This window comes from Gobius niger, assembly GCF_951799975.1.
Source record: "Gobius niger genome assembly, chromosome: 16".
Classification (NCBI taxonomy): Eukaryota; Metazoa; Chordata; class Actinopteri; order Gobiiformes; family Gobiidae; genus Gobius; species Gobius niger.
The window spans coordinates 11847245-11871010 of NC_136867.1; the positions used below are offsets into that span (position 1 = coordinate 11847245).

The 23766-nt window shown below is 43.7% G+C and overlaps 1 protein-coding gene across 2 annotated transcripts in view; it reads right to left on the reverse strand.

Annotated features, from left to right (window-relative positions):
* Positions 1–23766, reverse strand: part of arid1b (AT-rich interactive domain 1B) — a 152395-nt gene that overhangs the window by 79701 nt on the left and 48928 nt on the right. Inside the window, exon 4 of one of the 2 annotated variants that reach the window (XM_079573991.1) lies at positions 16847–16951. In XM_079573991.1, coding sequence (XP_079430117.1) covers positions 16847–16951 — 105 coding nt within the window. Of the gene's footprint in view, positions 1–16846; positions 16955–23766 lie in introns of both variants that reach the window. The other variant, XM_079573990.1, reaches the window with a different exon arrangement.

A 23766-nucleotide genomic window follows, 5' to 3' on the forward strand; every position in this document is an offset into this window, starting at 1 on the left:
CTTTCGTGTTTGCAGGTTGCTCCCATCCTGTGAGTTTACTATGCATAGCTTGTGGCTCGTCTTCCTGCTTCAGCATTTCCGTGACAGATCAGCACCCGTCTCCCGCCTCCTCTGATCAATACGTAGATGCTGCACCCAGAGAAAGCTGACATGCAAACACACACACACACACACACACACACACACACACACACACACGCAGGTAGAAATTAGCATGCAGCAAGGACGCATGCATAGGAATATGAGGGAAAACAGTGGCCTATATGTGGGAAAATCAACATGGCCGACAATGAGTCAGGCAGCTGCATACACTCTATATGAAGCATGCTAATTTCCAAGGACTAAATGGATGGCTCTCTTGGGGCAGCATTTCAGCTAAACGGTCCAAAGCCGTCAGTGTGGAGAAGATGGGATGGGATGGAGATGGAGATGGTTAAGGGAAAATACAAAGAAAGACGGCAAAAAAAAAAAGAAAAAAAGAAAAAAAAGAGGAACAGTGGAAGGAGAAGAGCGACCATTAATATGAAGAAAGAAACCAAGCAGGAAATGAACGTTTGGAATCCGCGCTTCGTCTGCTGGGAAGGCTTTTATGGCTCAAACCTTCTTTAGCTATTGCAGTTTCTTTTTATGATACAAGAACTGCTTCAATGATGTTTTACCTTTTGGATCTAGTGCCTTGAGACTTTGTTTCTCTCTCTCTCGCTCTCTGAGGAGGATACAAAGCGATGACTGTAATTCGGTAATGAAACAAAAAAAAAAAAATGCGCAAAGGTCGAAGTCATTACACCACAGTAATATTTCAGAATGAATGAAAAATCAACAAAGACAGCAGGATGGTATACGACAGTACTGTAAACTGTGGACAGAGGGGTAGTGTTTTGAGAAGAGTTAAAGTGAGTTTGAGCTAATAACACCAGCTGCTGAGCGCTGTTGTGGCTCGGTCCGGACTTTTAAATCTATTTCTCCACTGTAATTGAGTAAGTGAGGCTGTGGGTCTACCTCTCATCACCGCACAAGATAGACATTCGCGCTGCTCCATCAGAGAGAAATGATTGCCACATATACGCTTCTGATGGCTATATAAATCGACACCAGCCATGGCAGCGGGGTGAAAGGCATGCTGGGAAGCGAGGTATCAGTAAACACGCGCGCTCTGATTGGTTCTGACAGCCTCTATTCCCCAACATGTGATCGCTGTATGGATATAACAGACAAGATTGAGCCTCTCTCTCTCTCGCAGCACCTGAACCCGGGCCGGACCTCTGACCTCAGGGTAGTCATGGCAACGGCGGCAGGTTAGCGGCACATATACATACAGATGAAACCCGCGCGCAGTCACAGAACAACGGAACAGAGCATCCTTTTGTCTTGCGCCTTTGTTTTGCCGCGCGGCTTTCTCTCCGGCGCAGGGTTTGAAAGTGATTACCGATGTGGTCCACTTCATTAGCATGAGAACAAAAACAGCGCGGGGGAACACATTATCACTTCACAAGAGAAAGGACCGGCGCTGTCTGCCCGTTTGTTTACCGCGAACGCGTCCGGACATTTTCTCTCTCTCTCTCTCTTTGCGCCGCGGCTGTCTCGTGAGAGCGGGCGTCTTCTGATGGAGGAAGAGCTCAGAAGCATTGATGGGCAAATATAATACGCTGTAATAAAACATCTGGGGGAAAAAAAATCAAAAGCAGGCACCGCACGGGCAACACCTGGAGATGTCAAGTGCACCGCGACCACATATGACTGAGACGTGTTAATACAGGAAAAAATGCTGTGATCGGAAGTTTAAATATAACCGAATCTGAACACTTGAGACACACGTAGCTCAAGCCTTTCTCTTCATTACTGTCAACTATTTTGTTCTTGTAAGCGGGAGGCATATCTTATTGTTTTGTTGATGTTGACTGTACATTTAGCAGAAAAGGTTCACATTGTGCTTTCTTTAACCAACGCTATAACAGTTTATGTAATGGTGAAGATGAAGGATGAAGTTAGACGTACATCCGAAATACTTAGTTACTTAAAGCAGTGCTAAGTAACTCATGCCCCTAGAGGCCATTAACGCCCCTGCAGGTGTCGTAGCATGTTGCGTTTTCTACTCATTAATTGTCCGTGAGAGCAAATACTACGCTGACAGAAAAGACAAAGGGAGAGAGGGTTATTGTACATCCACTTACACAATGAAGATATTTTTTTTCACCCAAACTTGGCTGTAAATACTGTTTAAGTGGAGCTAGCCCGCAGTTAGCTTTGCCCGTTAGCCTGTTAGCTTCTTCTTTGTGATTCCATGAGTGTGTATTGGTGACTCCGACCCGGTGCAGGGAAGTTGCAAGCGTAGTTTTCTGGCCAGAGACACCAGTGGGAGATGAAAGACCCCCCAATAATCCCATTAACATTTGTGTTACCCCCAGAGGGACTACGAAAAAGATTTATTAAGGCAAACAAGTTACTTAGTACTGCTTTAAGGACATCATAACTTTTTGTTGATGTGCCCTTCCTTCTGCTATAGTAAAAGTAGTTATTGCAGTGCTATCTCCAATTTCCATTTCCTTTAGCCCTTTGGATTTCTCATGGCCAATAACAAACATTACTGTTGTTATAGTTGATAACACTGACCAAATCTATAACTGTGTTCTGAAAACAAACCCATCCCAAAGCAGTCTATTGGAGGCTGTGAGGATCATAATATGAGACTACCAGGCGTATAAAGTCTACATTTTTAACCAGCATCCTTCTCCCACCTTTCCTGCTCCTCCAGTGTTCAGCCTAAAGAAAGGTGTGTGCCACAGAAATGTAGTGCAAACAAGAGTGTAGCGCTCAGAGGAAGCTATTTGGGGAGGGCTGACCCAGGGGTCGGCTGGCTGCCTCGCTTCCTGGTTAAAGGCGATTGGTGGGAATGGAGGCAGTTCCGATTAGCCAATCACAAGGTGCCGAGCAGAAATCAATGAGGTTTCACAGAAAATGTCATGGCAGGAGTGACCTTTCTGCCTATAGCTGTAGGTGGAAATGGAGGAAATAGGAAAGAGGTGAGGATGGATGGAGGGAGGCAGGATGGAAAAATAGAGTGGAACATTTCCAAAATAACTGTACTAACCTCATGCTGCATTTATAATATGAGAAAATAGCTTTGAGCACCACATTGAGTTTTGAAATCAGCCTTTATCTGAAACAAAAGTGGCCATCTGTTTTCCAGTTGATGTGACAATCATGGCAAACTAAATGTTGATAGTAAATAGTGTCTAACATACTTGCAAAGCATAAATAGTTTTGCCATCAATCTATTACCAATAAACTAACAATAGACATTTTGTTTTTCTAGCACAGACATTACAATTTTCTTGCTAACTTACAATGTCTTACACAGTACTTTTGCGTTTTAATGATACATGTTCAAACATATCAAACCAAACCTTTCCGCAAGTCATAAAATTTAATACAAAGATTAATATTTAAAGAGTACTCAGCATCACTTTATGTCTAATCTGAAATCATATCAAAGGATCCCCTGGTAAGTGCTCGTGGTGATATTATTAGGGAAGTACACACTTACAGTCTGTGTTGAATGCAGCACTAAACAAAGAATGAAGCTGCCTCGCAACATTTTCTCAGTATTATATATATATTTTGCTCAAACTGTGCTAATTGTTGGTCAGGGGTAAACCAATCTCGCAGCGGCTGGGATTTTAACTACACCTCCAGATATTTTCCCTGCTCTCTGTAATTCCTTCTGTCAAGCGCTGGTCACATTTTCTCGGTGGAAGAAGAGAAATGAAGTCGGCGGAGGAGTTTGAGTGGAAATCATTTGAGAGATGGAGGGAAGCAGGAAGTGAGAGATGAGGTGACCTTTACTGTCTCCTGGCGCTGCTCTGTCTCACAGCGTCCTCACAGGGACAACGGCCAGGGGACACGACCAAAAATGGAAACACTGCCTGACTGTGGTCATAGTTACATAAAATAGTCCACATTTCTTTGCTTTGTGTCCTGGTCATTCAAATCCACTAATATTATATCAGTTTTAAACGGCAATAACAAACTTAGTTCCTCTTATTTATTGGGATGACTGTTATTCGTGATCACAAATGTCAAAGGAAGGTTTATAGGTTTCATTTAAGGCAATACAATTAAACAGGAGCAATGACAATGAACAATCAGAATCAGAGTGTTGTGATGTCAATTATAATAAAAAACACAATATTTCATCTCACAAATGACTATAATCACGTTAAAATTTGACATGATAACATCCCGAGTCATAAACCATAAATCTGCGGCGAGTTGTCCACTAAGTGAACCAAGCCGTGGCGGCATTAATCATGTTTGATTATGCACTACAAAAGTCAACCGTGGAAATCAGATATTGAGCGCCAATCTGAAAGTGTCAATTGCCACTCGCAGCTGACCTTTAGGTCGAATGGCGCCGCGAGGAGACGTGAGAGCAAACATGCATCGCAAACAAACGCAGGGAGCATGCATGTAACAGCTTCATCATATGCTGTACGTTGACCAATGTGACTGAATGGAGCAAGAACTAAGGCACACACGATGCACTTTCCAGGACAAGTCGAAAGAATATTCAACATTTAAACACAAGAAATATTTGGGGGAAAGCCTCAATGGTTAGAGCAGATCTAGCCTGGTCTTACCATACCCTCGTACTCATTTCGTGCAGAGGGTCTGGATCTTCACAACTGAGCGCTGTTTTCAGGATGGAGGGATAAACTCCTTTTAAAGTTTGAAACGATTGGATCTGATTTGACCCAGTCGCGACGTATGTAATGCGCCCGAGTGAGTGAAGGAAGCTATCATAACTCCTGGGGGCAGCCAAGGCTTCAATTTCAATTTCTGGATATTTGGGAGCCGAGCCAGAGCGGATTGAAGAGCTTGCTTTACTTTCGTATACGCTGTCAATTCCAAAATACAACGAGCAAATCTGGCGCAAATGCTTGACGTCACCTACAACGCCCGCCTGCCTCGCTCCCAGACGTAACATGTAGAGAAATGATAACTGATAATTGACCGGAGTTTACAGATGGCTAAGGCCAGGCTAGAGCAGATCCAAAATAAATTAGCCTTTTGAATCAAGCTCGGCTCACTGCATACTGTCCTTGGGCAAGACACTTCACCCACCTTGCCCATGAATGAATGTAGTGTTAGAGTTGGCATGATGGCGCAGCAGTTAGCACTCGTACTCAAGATATAGAATAAAATGTACATAATTATGCGAGACCGCCTAACTACCTACAACTGATGATCCTCCAATACTGATATTATCTACTATTTTTTGCTCCAGTGCAATTTCATAAACTTGCTGGAACCTATAGATTTTAATACAATACTCAATCCATCCATTTTCTTCTGCTTTATCACAGAGCAATACAAAATGATGTTTTATTAAGAATTTCACTATATATGTAGTAGCCAAATATGGTGGAGCTGCTCATGAAGAAACAGTAGAATTAACTATTGTAAAAAAATGTATATCTTTAGTTAAGTAATCTACCACTTGTCAGACTCACAGCTGTTAAATTTAGCCCATGGGGAATGTTGACTTTCACTTTCTACCGAGGTCAAAGGTGAGGCCAAGCCTAGCGGGGGCCTCATCGGTCTGTCACTGTCCCTGTCCCGCGGTCCATCTCACCGTTGGGACAGCCCTGCCTGCCCTGCCACTGTCCTGGGTCACTCTTAATTAGGGGAGGGGGCTCTTTGAATGCAGGTGTACAGCACAGTCTCCGTCGGCCCTGCTCCTCCTTCTGAACAGACCAACACAGACTTCCACACACACGCACGGGGCGCTCGGCTTTGAACTGCGTGCTGCAGCGTGTTCAAAGCGAAAGGCAAAAACTACGGGGGCGGCGAGGGATGGGGAGAAGGACACTTGAAGGTGAATTTCATTTCCACAACTTATCCCGGCGCACATGCTACAAACACAATGCTAGCGAGTCGGGCTTCCCAAAAAGAGTAGCGGCTGCATAACGTTTTGGCAAGACATTTACAATAATTGAGACAAGAATGAATTGCAAAAGTCTATGACAAACAATATCGTCGCTCTAAAATATACATGGATATAGCGGCTAATTCCATTTGTTGGGACTGTTTTAGCATGCCTTACATATTTATGAATTTAGCACACAGCCCGAGCCCCCTTTTTTTGAAATGTATGTTTACTCAGTATGCATATGAGCGTGTAGGAGCGAGATGACTCATGCAAAACTGGATTTTACCGAGCAACAACAGTGAAATCAACAATGCACTTGGAAAACCCTGGCTCGCGTGTGCGCCTGTGTTATAACGCTCTGCCAATTAAAACAATCAAGTCAAGAGCTCGCCACCCACAGCGCCGCATACTGATGAGGCGGGCCGAGCTGAACGCTGACCCGGACGAGCTAGCTTGACCCCGCCTCCACTCCTACAACCAAAACGCAGTAAACACTTCACCGCTCCCGTGCTGGATGCAGGATGCAGATAGTCTGTTGTCGACAAAATGATGAATTTTACCTTGCGCACGGAGAGGAATGAGGCAATACAACTGAAAAGTCAATGGCTCATTAGAAAGATAAAAACCCTCCCTGAGCCCGAGGGTTAGAGAACAGAGGCGAAATCAAGGAGTGAAAAAGAATAGAGCGGAAATGACTTGAAAGACGACAAATCATAACAGCTGTAACTTGATTCTGAGGCGCAGCAATAGACGGCTTTCTTGATATCCTTCATTTTTTTTTCCTCCCAGAGTTGTTTCTCCCTCTCTCATTGTCCCCGCTCCTTGATAGTTTTTTTTCCAACCAACCAATAATAAGTCGTTATGTGGCAGTAATATGGCTGCTAATGGATGCAGCGACCTGAGAGGAAGAAGCGCACGGCACGCTATTAGTCCAAATGCTATGCAAAAGCTATCATGGGGCACTTTCGGAATTAGCTCGAGTTAGCGTGTGTACACGTGTGTTGGTCGGTTTGGAATGAAGACTTTGAAGAAGAAAAATTTTGCCACTCAGAAGGCAAATATTAATGAATTCGTCCTTTTGCTAAATGAAACGACAACGAATGTCTGGCCCCATCTTACATTTTTACAGTTTAGAGCATTTGTCAGATTCTAGGATTGCACGACTACCAAATCAAAATAGAATTACAACGGTTGCACATAGCAAATTTAAAATATCTATTACAGCAGTACAATATCCGTAAGCAACCAAATATTCTGTTCCCATGTGTTCAAACCTGCAAAATTGGTGATAACTTTAACTAAATCCTTTTTCGTAGTCTCTTTGTGGGTAATACAATTGTTAATGGGATGATTAGGGTCCCCCTGGTGTCTCTGGCCAGAAAACCACACTTGCAACTTTCCCTGCTCCGGGTCGGAGGTCCAATACACACTAATAGAATCATGCCGAAGAAGCTAACAGGCTAATGGGCAAAGCAAACTGCGGGCTATCGACACTTTAGCAGTATTTACAGTCAAGTTTGAGTGAAAAAAAATATGTCCATTGTGTAAGGTTATGGCACAATGTACAATATCCCTCTCTCCCTTTGTCTTTTCTGTCAGCGCAGTATTTACTCTCACGGACAATTAATGAGTAAAAAACGTAACATGCAACGACACCTGCAGTGGCGCTTATGGCCTCTAGGGGCATGAGTTACTTGCTTCTGCTTTAAATATTGTTCACAGAACTGAGTTGACCGAGTTGAGGACATTTCACTCTTATCTTCAGAGGCTTCTTCTTGCTCTTGTAGTCGAAGGTAAGACATATTGCAGCACTAACAGAGTCATTACAAAAAAAAAATGTTATAAGCGAAGTGCAAGCCAACTCACCGCTCACACAGGGCAAATTAAAATCTTCTCGTTAAAGGTCAATTTTATTTTAAATAGATTTTGACAGGACTCATATGAAATCAACCAAATTGCCCCAATAACAAAACAAGTGGACGATTAAACGGTTGTGTCCAAAGCACGAGTGGATTACTTCATTCAAATTTCACTTGGGTTTTCATGGGGGAGGATGGTTCATAGCGCCTTTATACATAATTTAATAATTAAAACAATTAAAACATGCCCGGCCCATGGAGGAAGCATAATTAAAACATAATAAGAATCAATTATAGCAGCCGAACCTTGCTCAGTACACGGCGAAACATTGTGAAGAATTAGTGCTCATAAAGAATCCATTAGAATGGCGAGGTTTTCGGGGAGCAGAAGGGATATTGTTCCTTAATTTTCCAGTGCGGCATGTTTGTTTGGAGATGGGGCTTTTATTGCGACACAGAAGCCACACAAACACTTTGGAAAATGGAGATGCGCCATCCATCTCGGGGGTCAGCGACACATGACTTATAACACTTTCCCAGAGAAATAGACAGGGAGCGCTTGCTTGATCATTGGGCCAAGTCTGACAGATGGCCGAGCCCTTCCAAAAGAGCAGTGCGCGGCTGCCGCAAAAATGGTCCATTAGTGACCCTGGCGTGGCGTAACAGTGTGCTCCGCTTATGCACGGGTGAGACTGTTACTAAAGCTAATGCTACGCCAGTATTGTTTCACTGTAAATCACTGCCAAATGTTAGTGGTAATGTTCGAATGGCTGAAAAACAAGCATTACGAGAAAGCCCTTTTGTAACTCAATGCCACCTTCTTTCATTCATTGACAGCCAAACTTTCTGTCTCCACTCCAACAACCATGCATAATGTTTACAAGCACAACCAGAATCTTCCAAGAACCAAAAGTTGCTATGGTTTTCAAAATGTTGATTCATCTGAAAATAGGACCCATTTAGGTATTAAAGATTAGCTTTAACCAGCGCTGTATGATATGAGAACGACATAATAAAAATAATACACTGATTTATTATAGTGCTTTACATGGCATTATGTATTCACTCCATACTTTGTAGCCACAGTTGTCCTGGGGTAGACTGACAGAAGCGAGGCTGCCAGTCTGCGGCCACCACTAACACACTCACTCACTCACTACCGTCCTGGTGTCCCGGTCTCCCATCCAACCAGCCTCTTCCTGCTTTGCTTCAGAGATCTGACAGTATCGGCCATAGCAAAGGCGGTATAGGACCTTACAGTGCAATATTTACAGTTTCATTCGGTATCAAAATTATTGTGATTTTACTAAACCGTTTTAACACAGTACGTTCCATTAAAAATAAAAACAAAAAAACGAAATTCTGTCAAAACAAGACCACATACTAAATCAGGACCAACACAACTAAAATGGAAGCTTATTAAAAACAAAATCATAATATCATTGGTCTCTCACAGCGTCCCAACTATTCCCCCCTTTCACCAACGAACACTCCACAACAAAAACATTCACTTCCTCTTCCATACTGTAAAACAAATAGTCTCTGTGCACGCTGCTGGGACATTTGCGACGTAATTAGCCGCACTGTTGATCTGGTCTTTACATAAGAGACAGCTCAATTACACCCAGGGAGACTCAGAATGGACCTACATATGCACAAACAAATACAACTGGCACATGCGCACCACTCTGGCTGCTGTCCAGGCCAGTCATGCTGTTGCGTCTATAAAGCCCTCAGCGACATATCGACAAGTGTAATAACCAGAGCAGGCAAGAGAGAGCACATTACACCCTCGCACACACACAGACTCTCCCTTATGGTTACACAAATAAATCAAAGATGGTGTAGCAGTGTGAGATAACTATGCTTTAAATGCACTTTTTACATGGGAATAATGAACTCTGTAAACCGGTATAGAAGCCATCCAGTGTCAGGCTGTCAGTGAGGGTTCGTAATAGCGGCACAAGGCCATGGAGCAAAATGAAAGTGCACTATATTGGAGCGGAGATTGAGGTCAAACCTATATGGTGCGCGGGCCAAGGAGAGGAGAGGCCATATTAGGATGGGACCAAAAAAAAAAAAAGAAAAAAAAAAATCACCCCCCCCCTTTTCTTTTTTTTTTTTCCAACACCACTCCTCTCTCAACATCCTCCCTTCTTTCGTTCAGCCCCGGAAACCAAGGAGAAGCGATTTGCAGCCGGGATCCGTCGCTAATTCTCGCTCAGCGTTCATGAAAAATGTATAGCAGGCAGCAGGCGCGCTGTGGGGAGATGCAGATTGGCCCTCAGCGCGAGTCTGGCTGTGCATTAATGGAACACTATTCGCACCAGCTCATCCCGTGTCTGTGCCTTTTTTTCTTTTTGTTTAATTCTGCCTATACGTCCGTTCATCTATATAGCATCTTTGAATATGTCTATGCCAAGCTGATAAAGAAAAAAAACAAAGCCCCATGAATATTCCAGGACTCTGCGGAGTATTAGCAGCACAAGCTATCTGCAATCTGAGCATCTCTTTATGCGTGTGCCTGGGAGCGCAGTGTGTATCCAACTAAACCTTCTCAAAGATAATAACGGGGGTGAGAAGAAAAAAAAATAGAAACTTTATCTTAATCTTTAAAAGGCACAACGTGAAGTTCTGAAGCCCGGAAAATGGGTCGAATGTGTGTGTGTGAGCGCTCCGTGGTGAGAGATTTCAGAGCGATAATGGTGCAGGCGAGTGTGTTTAAATAAGCACAGGTATAATATGAGGCTGGATTAATACAACAAGTGTAATGCCATCAGAACTAGTCGCAGTGTGGAGCGTGCATAATAAACCTCCCGAGGAGTTTGCGCGCACACACGCGTACACACACACACACACACACACACACTAGACGTCGCCATAGCAACGCTGCCCCCAAGAACCCTGAGGTATGAAGATGTAATTTCAGCCTCCCAGCAGCCAGAGGGAGCCACGGTGATGACAGACTGCCGGCTTCCCATCTCCCCTGGCCAGAGCCGCTCTCAATGCCAGGCAGCCCCCGACACTAAAATAAACCCGAAGGTTAGTAGTGCGGCCGGGCGGCAGGGGGGGTCAGGAGAGACTGAGGAAGGCAGTCTGTGGGCAGAGGAGAGAGGGATATGATGTGGTTGTTTAGCTATTTAGGCTGGACACTTGTTTCTAATTCTGTTTTGCTTCACAACATCTGACTCTGAGGCTAAGATTCCGCATTATGTACATAGTCTTTATATTAATAGTCTCATGTTTATCGTTCAAACTTTTTCTCTGTATTATGCTGACATTCTTTTTCTCTACATTTGGTTTACCTATTTATGTTTTCTCCCTTTTATAGTTTACCTGTAGACCATTCTTTGTGAGGCAGTGTATGCGTATGTGTGAAAAGTGCTACATACAGTAAATGAAAAATAATTATTATTTTAGAGCATGATCAATTTTCAAGAGGACTTTTTTAATCAAGTTTACCCACACTGTGCTTACGTTATTATGATGGAGGTTTAGTGTATCTTATTCACCACAGCTGCACACCATGTTTCAGTTTCTGGGGTAATAAAGATGGATTGATTAATGGCGCTTTTTGTACAGATAAACCCTTGTGTCCATCTAGGGGTCTGTCCTGCCTCTGCTGGTGCTTATCTGTGTCCCCGCTCTGGAGCAGAGTCTGCTGGAGCGGCGCCAGCTGAAACGCACCACTGTTTTCTTAACCAAGTTCATTCCTCTCCATTTCCCCACACTCCCAAATCATAGCCCTGTCACACACCGGGGGTAGGAGCATCCGCGGGTCTCCGGTCTCTTGCCGAGGGGTGTAGGTAAAAACATGCCCCCTCTGTTTCTCTGCCTGCCACTGCTGATCAGCCGTGTGTTGTACCCACTCGCTCTAACAGCCTGCACTGGCTGGCATGGCTCCCAGTAGGTGGAACAGTGTGTCGCCTTCACATTTTGCCGTAACATACCACTAAATGCCTCCGGGCTGAAATACATTATTGATCCCCATGGGGCTAGACTTACTGGAGAGTTTGGGCTCAGCATGGAGACACTGACTCAGCTGTGGAGCGCTGCTGCTGGCATTCTCTGCCCTATTAAAAGACATTTGCACACACAGATTTCTGTAAAGTTGGTAGAGACGTTCGCCCACTTGCTCAGGTTAGTGGTTTGATGCCTGCTGTCGCTCTCCTTGTGCAAGGCACGTCACCCACTATACCTGAGTGAATATTTTAGGCTGAAAAAAAGATAGCTATGTTTTGGTGACTCTCTTTGATTGAAGAATAACTTGTACAGCTACTGACTAAGTCGAAAGTCTATTTATTCTAGAAGCCCAAATGTATATAAAGGTCAAGCGTTTGCCAAGGGCAAAAGTCTGACCCAGGCTCCAGAACACTGCTTAAAATATTGTAAGAAAGTGATTTTGGTATCGTCTCACCAACATGGTTTGAACCCAGAATTTTATGGAACACCCCTCCTAAAGTGCCTTAAAAGCAAGCACATTTAAACACAGGTATCAGCAATGTGCAGATAAGCATATGGCAAACCCAAAATTGAAAGTTTCATTCACAGCTCGGGAGGATCAAATGAAACCTCTGCGTACATGAAACTGAGTGTGTGCATGCTAAATCATTCATGAGACGCGAACGAAAACAGGCGCGAGTACAAGCGGAAAAATAGCCTGTCTGCATTTTCGATGAAGCCAGCTCCTCTAAGCGGCTGTGTCATGATACGAGCTCTGTGAATCAGAGGTGAGGTGAGCGCGGGGCTATGGTGTGCGTTGCTCTTGTGGAGAGAGAGGACTGTTGCTGGGAGTCAGGACGTAGCTCCAGATTACCGGTCCTATTCTCAGAGCTGTTGGTTCAGAGCAGTGGCAGGAGCTGCTGTGGCCTTCAGAGCTGCCAGCCTAAGAATAGGCAAAAGCCCACAGAACATCTCGTCTCCCTCATGTGCACTCCCTTTTCTCCTGCACGCTTCAAAACATACATCTGAAATATCCATTTCATTTCTGTAACTACCAGAATGGGTTATTGAAAGACAGACTGGCATAGTTGCAAAAGCTTTTTGCCAATGCATCGTGTCCTAAAATATCCAACTTAATTTCTTAAAACATATGAATTGAAAGGCACATGTGCATTATTTTTTCCTTCCATAATGGATTTCTTTTGCCAGTTTCCTCTCTCCCTGGTGTTTCTGTGCTTTCATTCCCTCTCTCCTCCCCGGTGCTCTAATGTGGGGCTGAAGCTAGCCTGCTGGATGACATTACTGTGTGCTGCCTGCTGGCCTGTCTGCCTGCCTGGGGACTCTAAAATAAAACACAGCGGTGGGAGCACCACAGTGAGAGCACATGCTATAGGCAGCCTGACTGACATGCTCTGATAGAGCACACACACACGTGCGCCCTGTGTAACTGTGCTGTGGTGGAGATAGAGGGGAGACGGGCCTCACCAGCTGTGTCCTGTCAATCATTCATGACCCAGAACTCAGAACAACACGGGAGGCCAAGGTGGACAGGCCTGAGAGGAGACTGCAGCCTCACACAGTGGGTATAAGTTTGAGCTTTTGTTTGACTGAAAATCATTCCAAGAGGCAAACGATCTTCATAAAATACAACACATTTGTGTGTATTTAAGCGAGGAGCCACATCCGTCACCCTGAACAAGTGACAAAAAGATAACAATGTTTCACTCCACTGCTCCTCTCTCTCTCCCTCGCTCTCCAGCCTGTTTCCTTTCTCAGCTCACCTCGAGCCCCTTCCTGATCTTTACACATGGCTGCCCATCCTCTCCCATGTCCCAGAGGATGGGAGCTTGTGAGGCAGCTTGGCAGGCTGTCAGGGGAGCACCGGAGAGCAGGGAACATGTAGTGACTGGAACAGAGGCTGGCGGAGGTGGAGGTGGTGAAGGCATTGGTTCCCACCTCAGCGTGGCACTGGATCACCAGCTTGATGGAAGGTGCAAGTGCTGAAGGCGACAAAGGCAGCAGAAAACAGGAACACAAATGTTGTTATTCCATGTTTGTTACCGCAAACCTCTGTGAACCACAAACCACTGAAAACCAATCATCAGTAGCACTGCAGAGCAAAGATCTGTCACTATTTATCTGGTTCATAACAGAGGAAATGTGAAATATCTCTGCAGTACAGACAGTACCAAGTGTGTAAGGGAGTCAGGGTCACAGACTTAGAAAAAGGAATTGTTTTACCCAGAATGTGTTACTGTAGGTTTTCTTCTTCTATCAGTCACCGTCCAACGAAATGTTTGGAGGTAGTGAATTAATACTTGTTAGAGTGAGAAGCTACTGGCTTGTAGACCATCTAAGATACTAAGAGGGTCAAGTACAAAGCGTTTGCCCAAGTGCGAATCAGCAGCAGTGGAATTTACATTTTTTTTTCCTCATGCAGCATTCTCTCATCTACATATCAGATGTGGGGCCCTGAAACTGTAATGCACACAATTTCAAAAAGAAATGGCATATATACATAAACATGTATATACACATCTATATATCTATCTTGCTCTAACATGGCTGTGATAGTCAGACGACTACATTTCAACTGCAATGACACAAAAACGTACAAAGATGGGAGCGGGTGCATGTGCAATGACAGCACTTTAACTAACAGAAAGTGTTAAATGACAGTAGTTGCAGGTTAGCCACAGTCGTGCATCCTCTCTACACATTATGTTTCATAAAATCCTCGGGGCGGTGTGACTCGCATTTGTGATAAGTTACAACCCTTTGGTCTGGCTTCAAAACTCGCGCCACATCACACGACAGCCCTGTCCCGAAACAACAACATGACACTGCGTCGACCTGCGCTCCCTCCCTTCATCCTCCCCCTGACAAAAGAGAGACAGAAAGGGAGAGAGAGAGGGAGAGGGAGAGGGAGAGAGGGAAAAGATGACAGCAGCTTCAGATCTGACATCAAACGCCGGCAAGAGAGTGTACATCTCTTCAATGACAGCCGGTCGGGTAAAAAAAAAAAACCTTGGCAATTCCTCCTCTATCCTCTTTCTATCTATCCATCGCTTTCTCTGTGTCTAGCCGATCAAAAAATGTGCCGGCGATTAGGATCTAGGCTAGCCGCGGATCACTTTTGGATGGGATGGATGTAAAAAAAAAAGAAAAAAAACACAGGGAGGACCCAGGGGTGAGGGAGTTATGGAGGGTGACAGTGGTCCTGGTTCAAATGCAGAGGCCTAGCTTTTAGCGCTATGGATTTGCACACAAGTACATCAAGGCGGCTTCTCTTCTCCAGCAATAAGGGGAGGGGGCTTTGATGATGCTGCTTTAGAGGGGAAGATATGCAGAAAGAAGACTGACTGGGGCAGAACGAAAATAAAAGAAGAAAAAATAGCATTAAAGATTACATTAACAACATGAGCAGTGGTGCTGGGAACCCATCTCCATTTGTGTTGCTATAGTTTCATGGTCAGAAGTACTAGCCGGATTCAGTCTCTGGTGCACGGTCTAGGAACACTTCAGCACCGACTTCATTTAACACAGAGCAAATTTGACTTGGTTAGAAAGTTAAAAAAGTATGGCGAGCGAAAACTGTTTTAGCTAATTACATTTCATGCATTTAATTTAGATTTCACTTCATCACGGCGCTCTTGAGGCCCTTCCAAAGTATCTGGTAAATTAAAATGCCGCGCACCTCGAGCCGTGCCAATATTTGCGACAATTTGCAAATGTGTATTTATTCTATCCTTGCAAAGTGCCGAGGAGCTGCGAAGGAACACACTGACAGAAAGTGAAAATTTGTTTAGGCAGAAGAAGAAGGAAAAAAAAGAAGAAGAAAGGAAATGGCACAGCCCACATCGCGTCCTTATGGATTTACTCCTCCGGTCCAACCTGCTCCGTGATTTTGCCGCGGTCCAAATGCCAGGAGGCTGTGTGCGTGTGGGTTAGTGTGACTGGAGCACGGCCGCTCCGGCGGGAATGTCTTGCGTCCGTGCATATGTTTCCCTGCTCACGTGGGTGTATGTTTAGACCAGGCTGATAAATAGTACGGACATTTTTAATTCTTTTGCTGTAGACAAGGTCAAAGTCGTGACAAAAGTAAAGAGTTGCTACAATTTATATAGGTTTAGTTCAGCAATAGAACTGGGAATACATGTTTAGAAGCATTAGCAACATAAAACAAAAATATCCTTCATTTTCTTTATCCCATGTGTCACTGTAGCAACTAAGCATGTCCTGCAGTTAATTTAATAATGCACTGCCTCGCCAGAAAAAAAAAACAGTCACACACTTCAAAGAAGAACTAAGTAACTTGTTTACCTCAATAAATCCTTTTCCCTCTGTCGTTAATACAAGTGTTAATGGGATGATTGGGGGGGCTTCATCTCCCCCTGGTGTCTCTGGCCAGAAAACCACACTTGCAACTTTCCCTGCTCTGGGTCGGAGGCACAATACACACTAATGGAATCACGAAGAAGAAGCTAGGGGCTAACAGGCTAAGATAACTGCGGGCTAGCGCCACTTAAACTATTATTAGTATAAACAGTCAAGTTTGAGAGAAAAAAATGATCTCCATTGTGTAATTAGGTTTTGGCGAAATGTACCATATCCCTCTCTGCCTTTGTCTTTTCTGTCAGCGTAGTATTTACTCTCGAACAATAAGCTTATGGCCTCTAGGGGCATGAGTTACATAGTTCTGCTTTAATATTTCGCTGGACTGCTTTTCGCTTTGATTACAGCGCACATTCACTCTGGCATTCTTTCAATAAACATCTGCAATGTCAAAAGATCCAGTGTTGCATGAATGATTCACCAAGAACTTGTACTGATGATGGGAGAGTGTGGCCACTGTGCAAAGCCTTCTCTTCGCACTCCCCAAAGACTCTCAATGTGGTTAAGATCTGGACTCTGTGGTGGCCATTCCATGTGTGAAAACGATCTCACAGTGTGTTAAAATAGTAACTGTAGTACCATAATGCATAAAAGCACAAAATTAGTTGGACACAGCATCACCCAGGCTAATTTTAAGTGTGAAATCAACTAGTCTCCTGGTGAAAAAAAAAAAGAAGAAAAAAAAGACCCGGTGATGCATTGATCTGTCTCAGTCACTCACCGGCAGGCTGGACGGGCGGTCCTGGGATACTCCGTCCTCACTGTTGGCCTTGGCAGAATTGGCTGTGACTGGACCCCTGGCGTTAAAGCTCTCCTGCTGGGTCTCCTGCTGCGCAAGAACAAAAGAGACAAATGGAGAAAATCAGTCCAATCCATAAGCTCTAAATTAAATACAAAACGCTACACATCCACAAAAACACACACTGGCGATTGAAGCTCACCTAAGAAACCTTCTATCAGGCTGAATTGTGTCATCTCCTGTTGTTACGGTTAGCTCAAAGCCCACAACAAGCCACAAAGCAGGAAGAAGTACCAGTAAACCCAGAAAACAACATTGCAAACAAAATCAAGCATTAGTGCAACAATAACTGACAATTCAGTTCAACCAAACCTCGCCAAAGCACCTTCTAATCCGCCATTCCAACGCACACACGGCAGGCCTATTGTTCAAATCTCAGTCATTTTCCTGCCCCTCTGTAATCACAAGCCTATCTAGTGTAAACCAATTTTCCTTCCATTGTTGGAGGTGTTGCCCTCTCCCACACTCCCCTCCGTATCTTGCTGCCTTAGACGGCCTCTTTTCATTCACCGCTGAGGTCGTTTCTCCATCATGTTAAGCGCGGGCCGCACAATGGCAACTTGTTAAAGAGCCCTGAGTGGAGGGATTAGTGATAACTGAGATCGCGCGCACTCACAACCGCACACACCCACGCGCTCCTCACTGTTCCTTCAAATCCACTTTCTCTCCCCATGTCTGATTCCTTATCGGTACAGTAGGTGGGCTATGTTACTGCCAGTCGGACAAGATTACTCCTCGCAGCAGGCTACAGTATTTCTATTATTATAAGATTAAATAAATATCAAAGCCACACGCCACATTTGTGTTGCTCTTGTATCCGTACTTTTACTTAAAGCCACACTGCCTGACTCGTCACCCACTAAATAGAATAAAATACAAACATTTATTCAAACACAGATATTTTTATTGTTGAAAAATACCTAGAAAACGGAAGAAACCTGTCTTTGCTGTGAGCGGCTCACCTCGTCTAAGACCTGACTGTAACTTTACTGGGAGTGGGGACGTCTCTAGCTCATCTCCATGGAGATGTTGGCAACACGGTAGTGCAGCGGTTAGTGCTCATGCTTCACAGCTCGAAGGTCCTAGGTTTGATTCCCACCTGGCCTTTCTGTGTGGAGTTTGCATGTTCCCCTTGTGTCTGCGTTAGTTTTCCTCCGGGTACTCCGGTTTCCTCTACCACTAAAAACATGTGCAATAGGTGAATCCTCCAGCCAGGTGATTCTGAACATCAGCCTGGCTCCACATCTGGAGATGGGCGCGGTACTGCGGTCGCCCACTGGCGTCGAAGGATGGGTCAAATGCAGAGGACAAATTTCGTTGTACATTTGTTGCATATTGACAAATAAAGCACCTTAACTCTTAACCGTAAAGAAAACCAAATATGGACTTAACAGGTGAGGTCCTCATTCATATCAATTCTTTGATAACCCACTGCAAAAATGGCATTGTCTGTGTCTAGCTGGTGATTAGGCGCATTGTTGGTATTCCTGATAACAGTATAGTTCAAAATGCTACATGCTGTGTCTTCAAGTTAGAACACTTCTCCCACCACTCTCTGTCGGCACAAAATGTCATCAAACTGTAAAATAAAAGGTTGTCAACCATAGCTGCAAGCAACAAATGCTAAATAAATGGCAATAAATGTGTTGTAATGGAGACAATTTTAGCATTGAATTTGTCATAACGAAGCCGGAGCAGCTGTCGACCTTTATCAAAAACACAGGAGCAAAACCTCATGACATCAGCACGTGGGGGGCGAGTGTTTTTACATACATGAACATGCATGAAGACAAGTCCATTCCTTTATAAAAAGGTAAAAAGCTTGGAAAATTCTGTTTAGCATAATATAGGTCCATTTAAAATGAATCTTTAATAGCGTCCTACACACACAGTCAAAAAGTCACTGTATTAGTTAATTCATTATTGAAAAACCAATGACCCTAAATGCCCCATAGGCAATAGGGAAAATCCACATTCAAATTAAAAACCAATTAAATGTACTAATCTTAAAATATTAAAACTTATAAATATGGGTATTATGGTTCACAGGTACGCAGCGGACATGTAGTGTGGCATTTAGATTAGCAGGGACCAGATTTGCATGGCTAAGCGCGGCCTGAATCAAATGAATGGGTATTATCGTCCTCATCTGTTCATATACTCAATTAATTTGCCATAACCGCATATAGAATCAGCTTTTTCCGTTAATAGACAGAGATAAAGGTCAAGCCATAAAAATTAAAAGTACATTTAGAATTTCATTTCCCTGCTTCGATAAATGGGAATATTTCTAAGAGGGAGACTGTTTTTTTTTTTTTCAAGCAATTAAAATGATTGCATCTATTCAGGTGTTTATTCGAGTTTCAATCAAAATAGAGTGAAAATAGTCAGTTTTATCAACAAAAGGCCGATAATTCTGTACAAATTTTTAGGTCCATGGTGAGTTTGTGTGGGTAATAACAAGTGGGTGTTGCCGTACAGTGTGACTGCTGAGATGCCGTTTTGAACACAATGCCCACCACTGCCACTTGAGCCCTGCATTGATTGTGCATTCATGTGCTTCTGGGTGCGTTTTCCAGAAGTGCCAAAGTGCCAAACGCTAATCAACATGGCAAATTCACTCTGCAACTTTGTTTGTACTTCAAAAATCTATCAAATTCCACACACAAAACCTGAAAATGCATTAGTTTTTTTTAAGCAAACTGTACTGTGAATGGAGTGAGTTTATCGCTGGACAAAAGAAACATGGCAGAGTAGTTTCTAGGAACTCATAACCTGACCTTGCTGCAACAAAACATAAAGAGGGGCTATAATGCTCTTTGCAGATATTTGGTAACAATCTCAAAAACATCTTTACCGCTGTCTTACACTTATACATCTGAAACTAAATATTCAGAAGTTTCATTTCCTGAAGTTTATGAGATAAGTCCCTCCCACCCCTCTCTTCTTGCTCCCCTTTGCTGAAAAGCCCAAGTGGCTGTCATGAGTGTTTTTCCTTTGCAATGAAAGGATTAAGCTTCTTGGGAGGTGTAGCCGCTCAAAGATTACTCAAAGACGCGCGAGTGGATCAAAACACAACTAAAGGCATGCTTTAGATGAGGTAACAACATTGCAACTTGGTAAAAAAAAGCTCTAAAAATAAAAAGATAGAGCATAACACCCCATCTCTTAATGACAATGGCTGTCAATTAGAATTTACACAGAGTTAAAACCACATTATATCCGGAAAATCAAATCCTTCAAACCCTCGGAGTTTGCTGAGCGTTCTGAGCGGTGTCAAGGCCGAGTATTTTATTTCAGAAATGGACACGTTCAATTGTGTCACAAAAAGACCTCCAAAGGTAAATGGGAGTGAGTCTTGACATGTGCGGTCACTGGGAAGGCGCACGGACAGACCCTGCATTGAGAACAGTGTTGTGGAGTGGCTGCTGACCCAAGTCCAATATTTACTCAGGCGTATGTGTGTGTGTGTGTGTGTGTGTGTGTGTGTGTGTGTGAGCGCCGCGCGTATGTGTGTGTACTCCAGGGGATTTCTCTTTTAAGTGGGTCAACGTGAGAGGGGTTGCCTCGTGCCACTGTTTACGCTCATATTCTTACATCATCCCTGTCAAGCGTAATAGGAACAGGAGGGAACAGGAGGGCACGAGGGGGGCGCGGCTTGCAGGCGGACTGATGGTCCAAAACAAACACGCAAAGGTGAGACCGCGCGGGCGTGAGCGATTGCGATTAAAAGTGTATACGAGAAACGAACCTTCAGAGGGGAATGAAGGAGCGCTGCTACTGCATCCTTTCATTTGAGTTCTTTCCAGTCCATTGTCTCAAAATCCCATTTCCCAGCTAATTTAGAAGCTTCTAAAATACACTCCACTCCATACCTTAAGCCTTAGGCCACAGCTAATCCTGTCTCCACACACACACACACACACACACACACACACACACACACACACACACACACCGACACACAGGCGCGCCTCATTCATCCTGCTTGCGTTTTCAAAAGACTCCATCTTGGCAAAGTAGAAATGAAGGATATTGAAGGCAAGCGTTTGAAGTGCACGGGGGAACGTGGGGAATCAAACTGTGAGTTAAATGCTATTAGACAGCTGTGTGGAGAGCCAGTGTAATATTAGATGTGATTGAAAAGATGACTGCTGAATGCAATGTAATATATAGAGCCGCAGAGGCTTTATGCGGACCTAAATCAATATAGCAGCGCAGTGTTAATCCCAGTCACTCAGGAGCCGCTCGGAGAGAGTTGGGGAAGTAAAAGATGACTCTGTTGCACGTTGTCAGTACACGCTTCACAAGACGGTTTAGAATTAATTTGTCTGTCGGATGTTTACTCCTGGAATAGACTTTTTTTCCCCCTTTCAATGGTGGGAGACGGGTGTGTGTGGAGTGTTCGTCCATCAATACAAATGTTGCGGTTCAATCCTGGCAACTACAGTATGATGACTCTCATAACCTCCAACAATTTACAGATAATTAACTTCATGATATCTACAGTGATTTGTATAAAAATTACTCCAGAGATCGAAAAAAAAACCGTCAGAATGATTCATGTTTTCATATTGACCTACTGTCTTGCCTTAGAAGTGGGTCAAAACGCCACCATACATAGCACATGTTTGTCTTGCCAGATCAACTCAGACACTTGTCACTTTCTACTTTTAAAATGCCACACTCGAGAGAATCCTTAGTTGGGACCTCCTTTTGTGCGTGCGCTGCAGCAGGGAGCAAGGTGAAGAGTTAGCCTGCCTTTGCCCGAGCCAGTTTGATTGCTTGTCGGGACAAATAAGCGGTGAAACTGGTATGACAGCGAGCAGGCACGTCTGACGCCATCCCCCTGACACTAAACAAAAGCACCCAGTGCACAAATCACAGGCATTAACTAAAGATGATTTCACCTGACATGTGTCTTCAATCGTGCACCTAAATAGCAAAGACAAGATATGTATTACTTCAAATTGTACTTTGGCAGCAGTTTTATCTAGCATGCTTTAGTGATACAATCCGCCCTGTTACTCTACCTCGGTGTGTCATCCTTTCACACTTCCTGTCACATAAAATTGTCTACAGACATGTGCAACATCGTCATGCACCTTTATTAACACACTTTGCAAATCAGATCAAAGAAGATTGTAAAGTTTGTTCTTATATGTTTGATCAACTGCTGTCAGAAATGAAATAAAAATGAATTTACGAGCATTGATGCAAAGTTCTCCACTTGTTTTCCTTTTTCTTGGTTGTTATTAGGAGGATCCAAAATGCCAATATCCAATTTAAAGGCAAGAAATAGTTTCACTTGCCCAGTCATTGCTGCAGAACTGCATGATTTTTAGAGGCATAAAAAGTGCAGCATAAAGTTACCAGTATATAACCAAGAATGTTAAAAGAGTTTATCAGTAGTATCTGTCCCTCTGTCTTCTGCACTTCTTCTCTCCCGGCTGATCCTGGCACCTTAACCTCACCCCTTTCTGTCTCCAGCCGCTTTATTCATGACTGCCAAATAAATTAGTCATCCCCCTCGTTTCCCTTGGACCTTGGCAGATGCATATCTCCACAAAATCTGATGTTAATGCCATTAATATTCATTAAAAATTAAGCTTAATTGTGTGTCTTTAGGAGCAAGGCCACTCACCCCGCTCCTCCCTCCCCTCACAGAGTCCAATCACACACATTATAAAGCACAGCACATTTGGCTGCAACCCTCCAATACCTAAAGGGCAAACTTGCTGACGCTCCAGGGACTATGCTTTGCAGCAGGTTCAATGTATTAGGGTGGTTAACTCTCATTTAGTGCAGTGGCAATGTTTGAGATATATGCATATTACAAGAATTAAGTAGTGCAAGTAGTACTATATGATTCATAATCGTAACTCAGAAGTGTTGCCGGACACAAGATACATCACAGACGTAACATGAATACTTTTCCTGTGATTATGACAGACATTAGTTTTGGGTATCGAACCAGTGAATAGGTTTATGTACTCGCCAATAACAATACAATACAAATCAGTGGCATCGGCACAAAATTCAATACCAATATAGTATCGGAGCAACCCTATTATATAGCAGTTTAGTAGTAGTTTTTAAGCAATTTCCCTTGGCATCCATATAAGGTAACCACACAGGTTTTCTTCCAATTTTGATTTGTGAACATGTAAGTATCTAGTCCCAGAACAGACATCACAAATAGACATTAAATCCAGTTCATAGGGGTTATATACTGTAAAATCACTAGTCTCGCCAACCAGACTCCGCTTCTTTACAGAAGAGGGTCTGGCAACACTCCATTGCGCGCTTTCAAAGGAAGTGACGCAGCGATATGGAGCCTACCGACCAATCAGAGCAATTCCCTGAACGGGCGTCAAGTTGTTGCGCCTTTGTTTTGTAGTTTTTCAACACAAGCAACCACTTCACGTAATGCTCCGGTATGCTTGTATTCTTAAGTTTTTCGGACATAAACGACAGAAGTCATTTACTGAACTCCGTGTGGCAGGAGCGCCATTGTTAATGTCCGAATGACAACAACTTTCTTGTCGCTGTTTCTGTCGTCACATCCGCTATGTTCTCATTGGCTGCTCTAAGCTTCGGTTGTCCCACATTAGTCCCGCCTCAAGCAGTAGCTTTTCTACGACAGGGTCGCCAGACTAGTCTCCTGTTTATTAATTAATAAACACCGGAGATTAGTCTGGATGCCAGGCTATAAAATCACCAGTTATCCACACATTTGCATGTATTTAGTCGACGGGGGAAAGTGTGACTCCCAGGGAGAATGCACACAGGAAGGACATCCAGACAGTGTTCATGTGTGTTTGGATTCTGGACCAATTGAC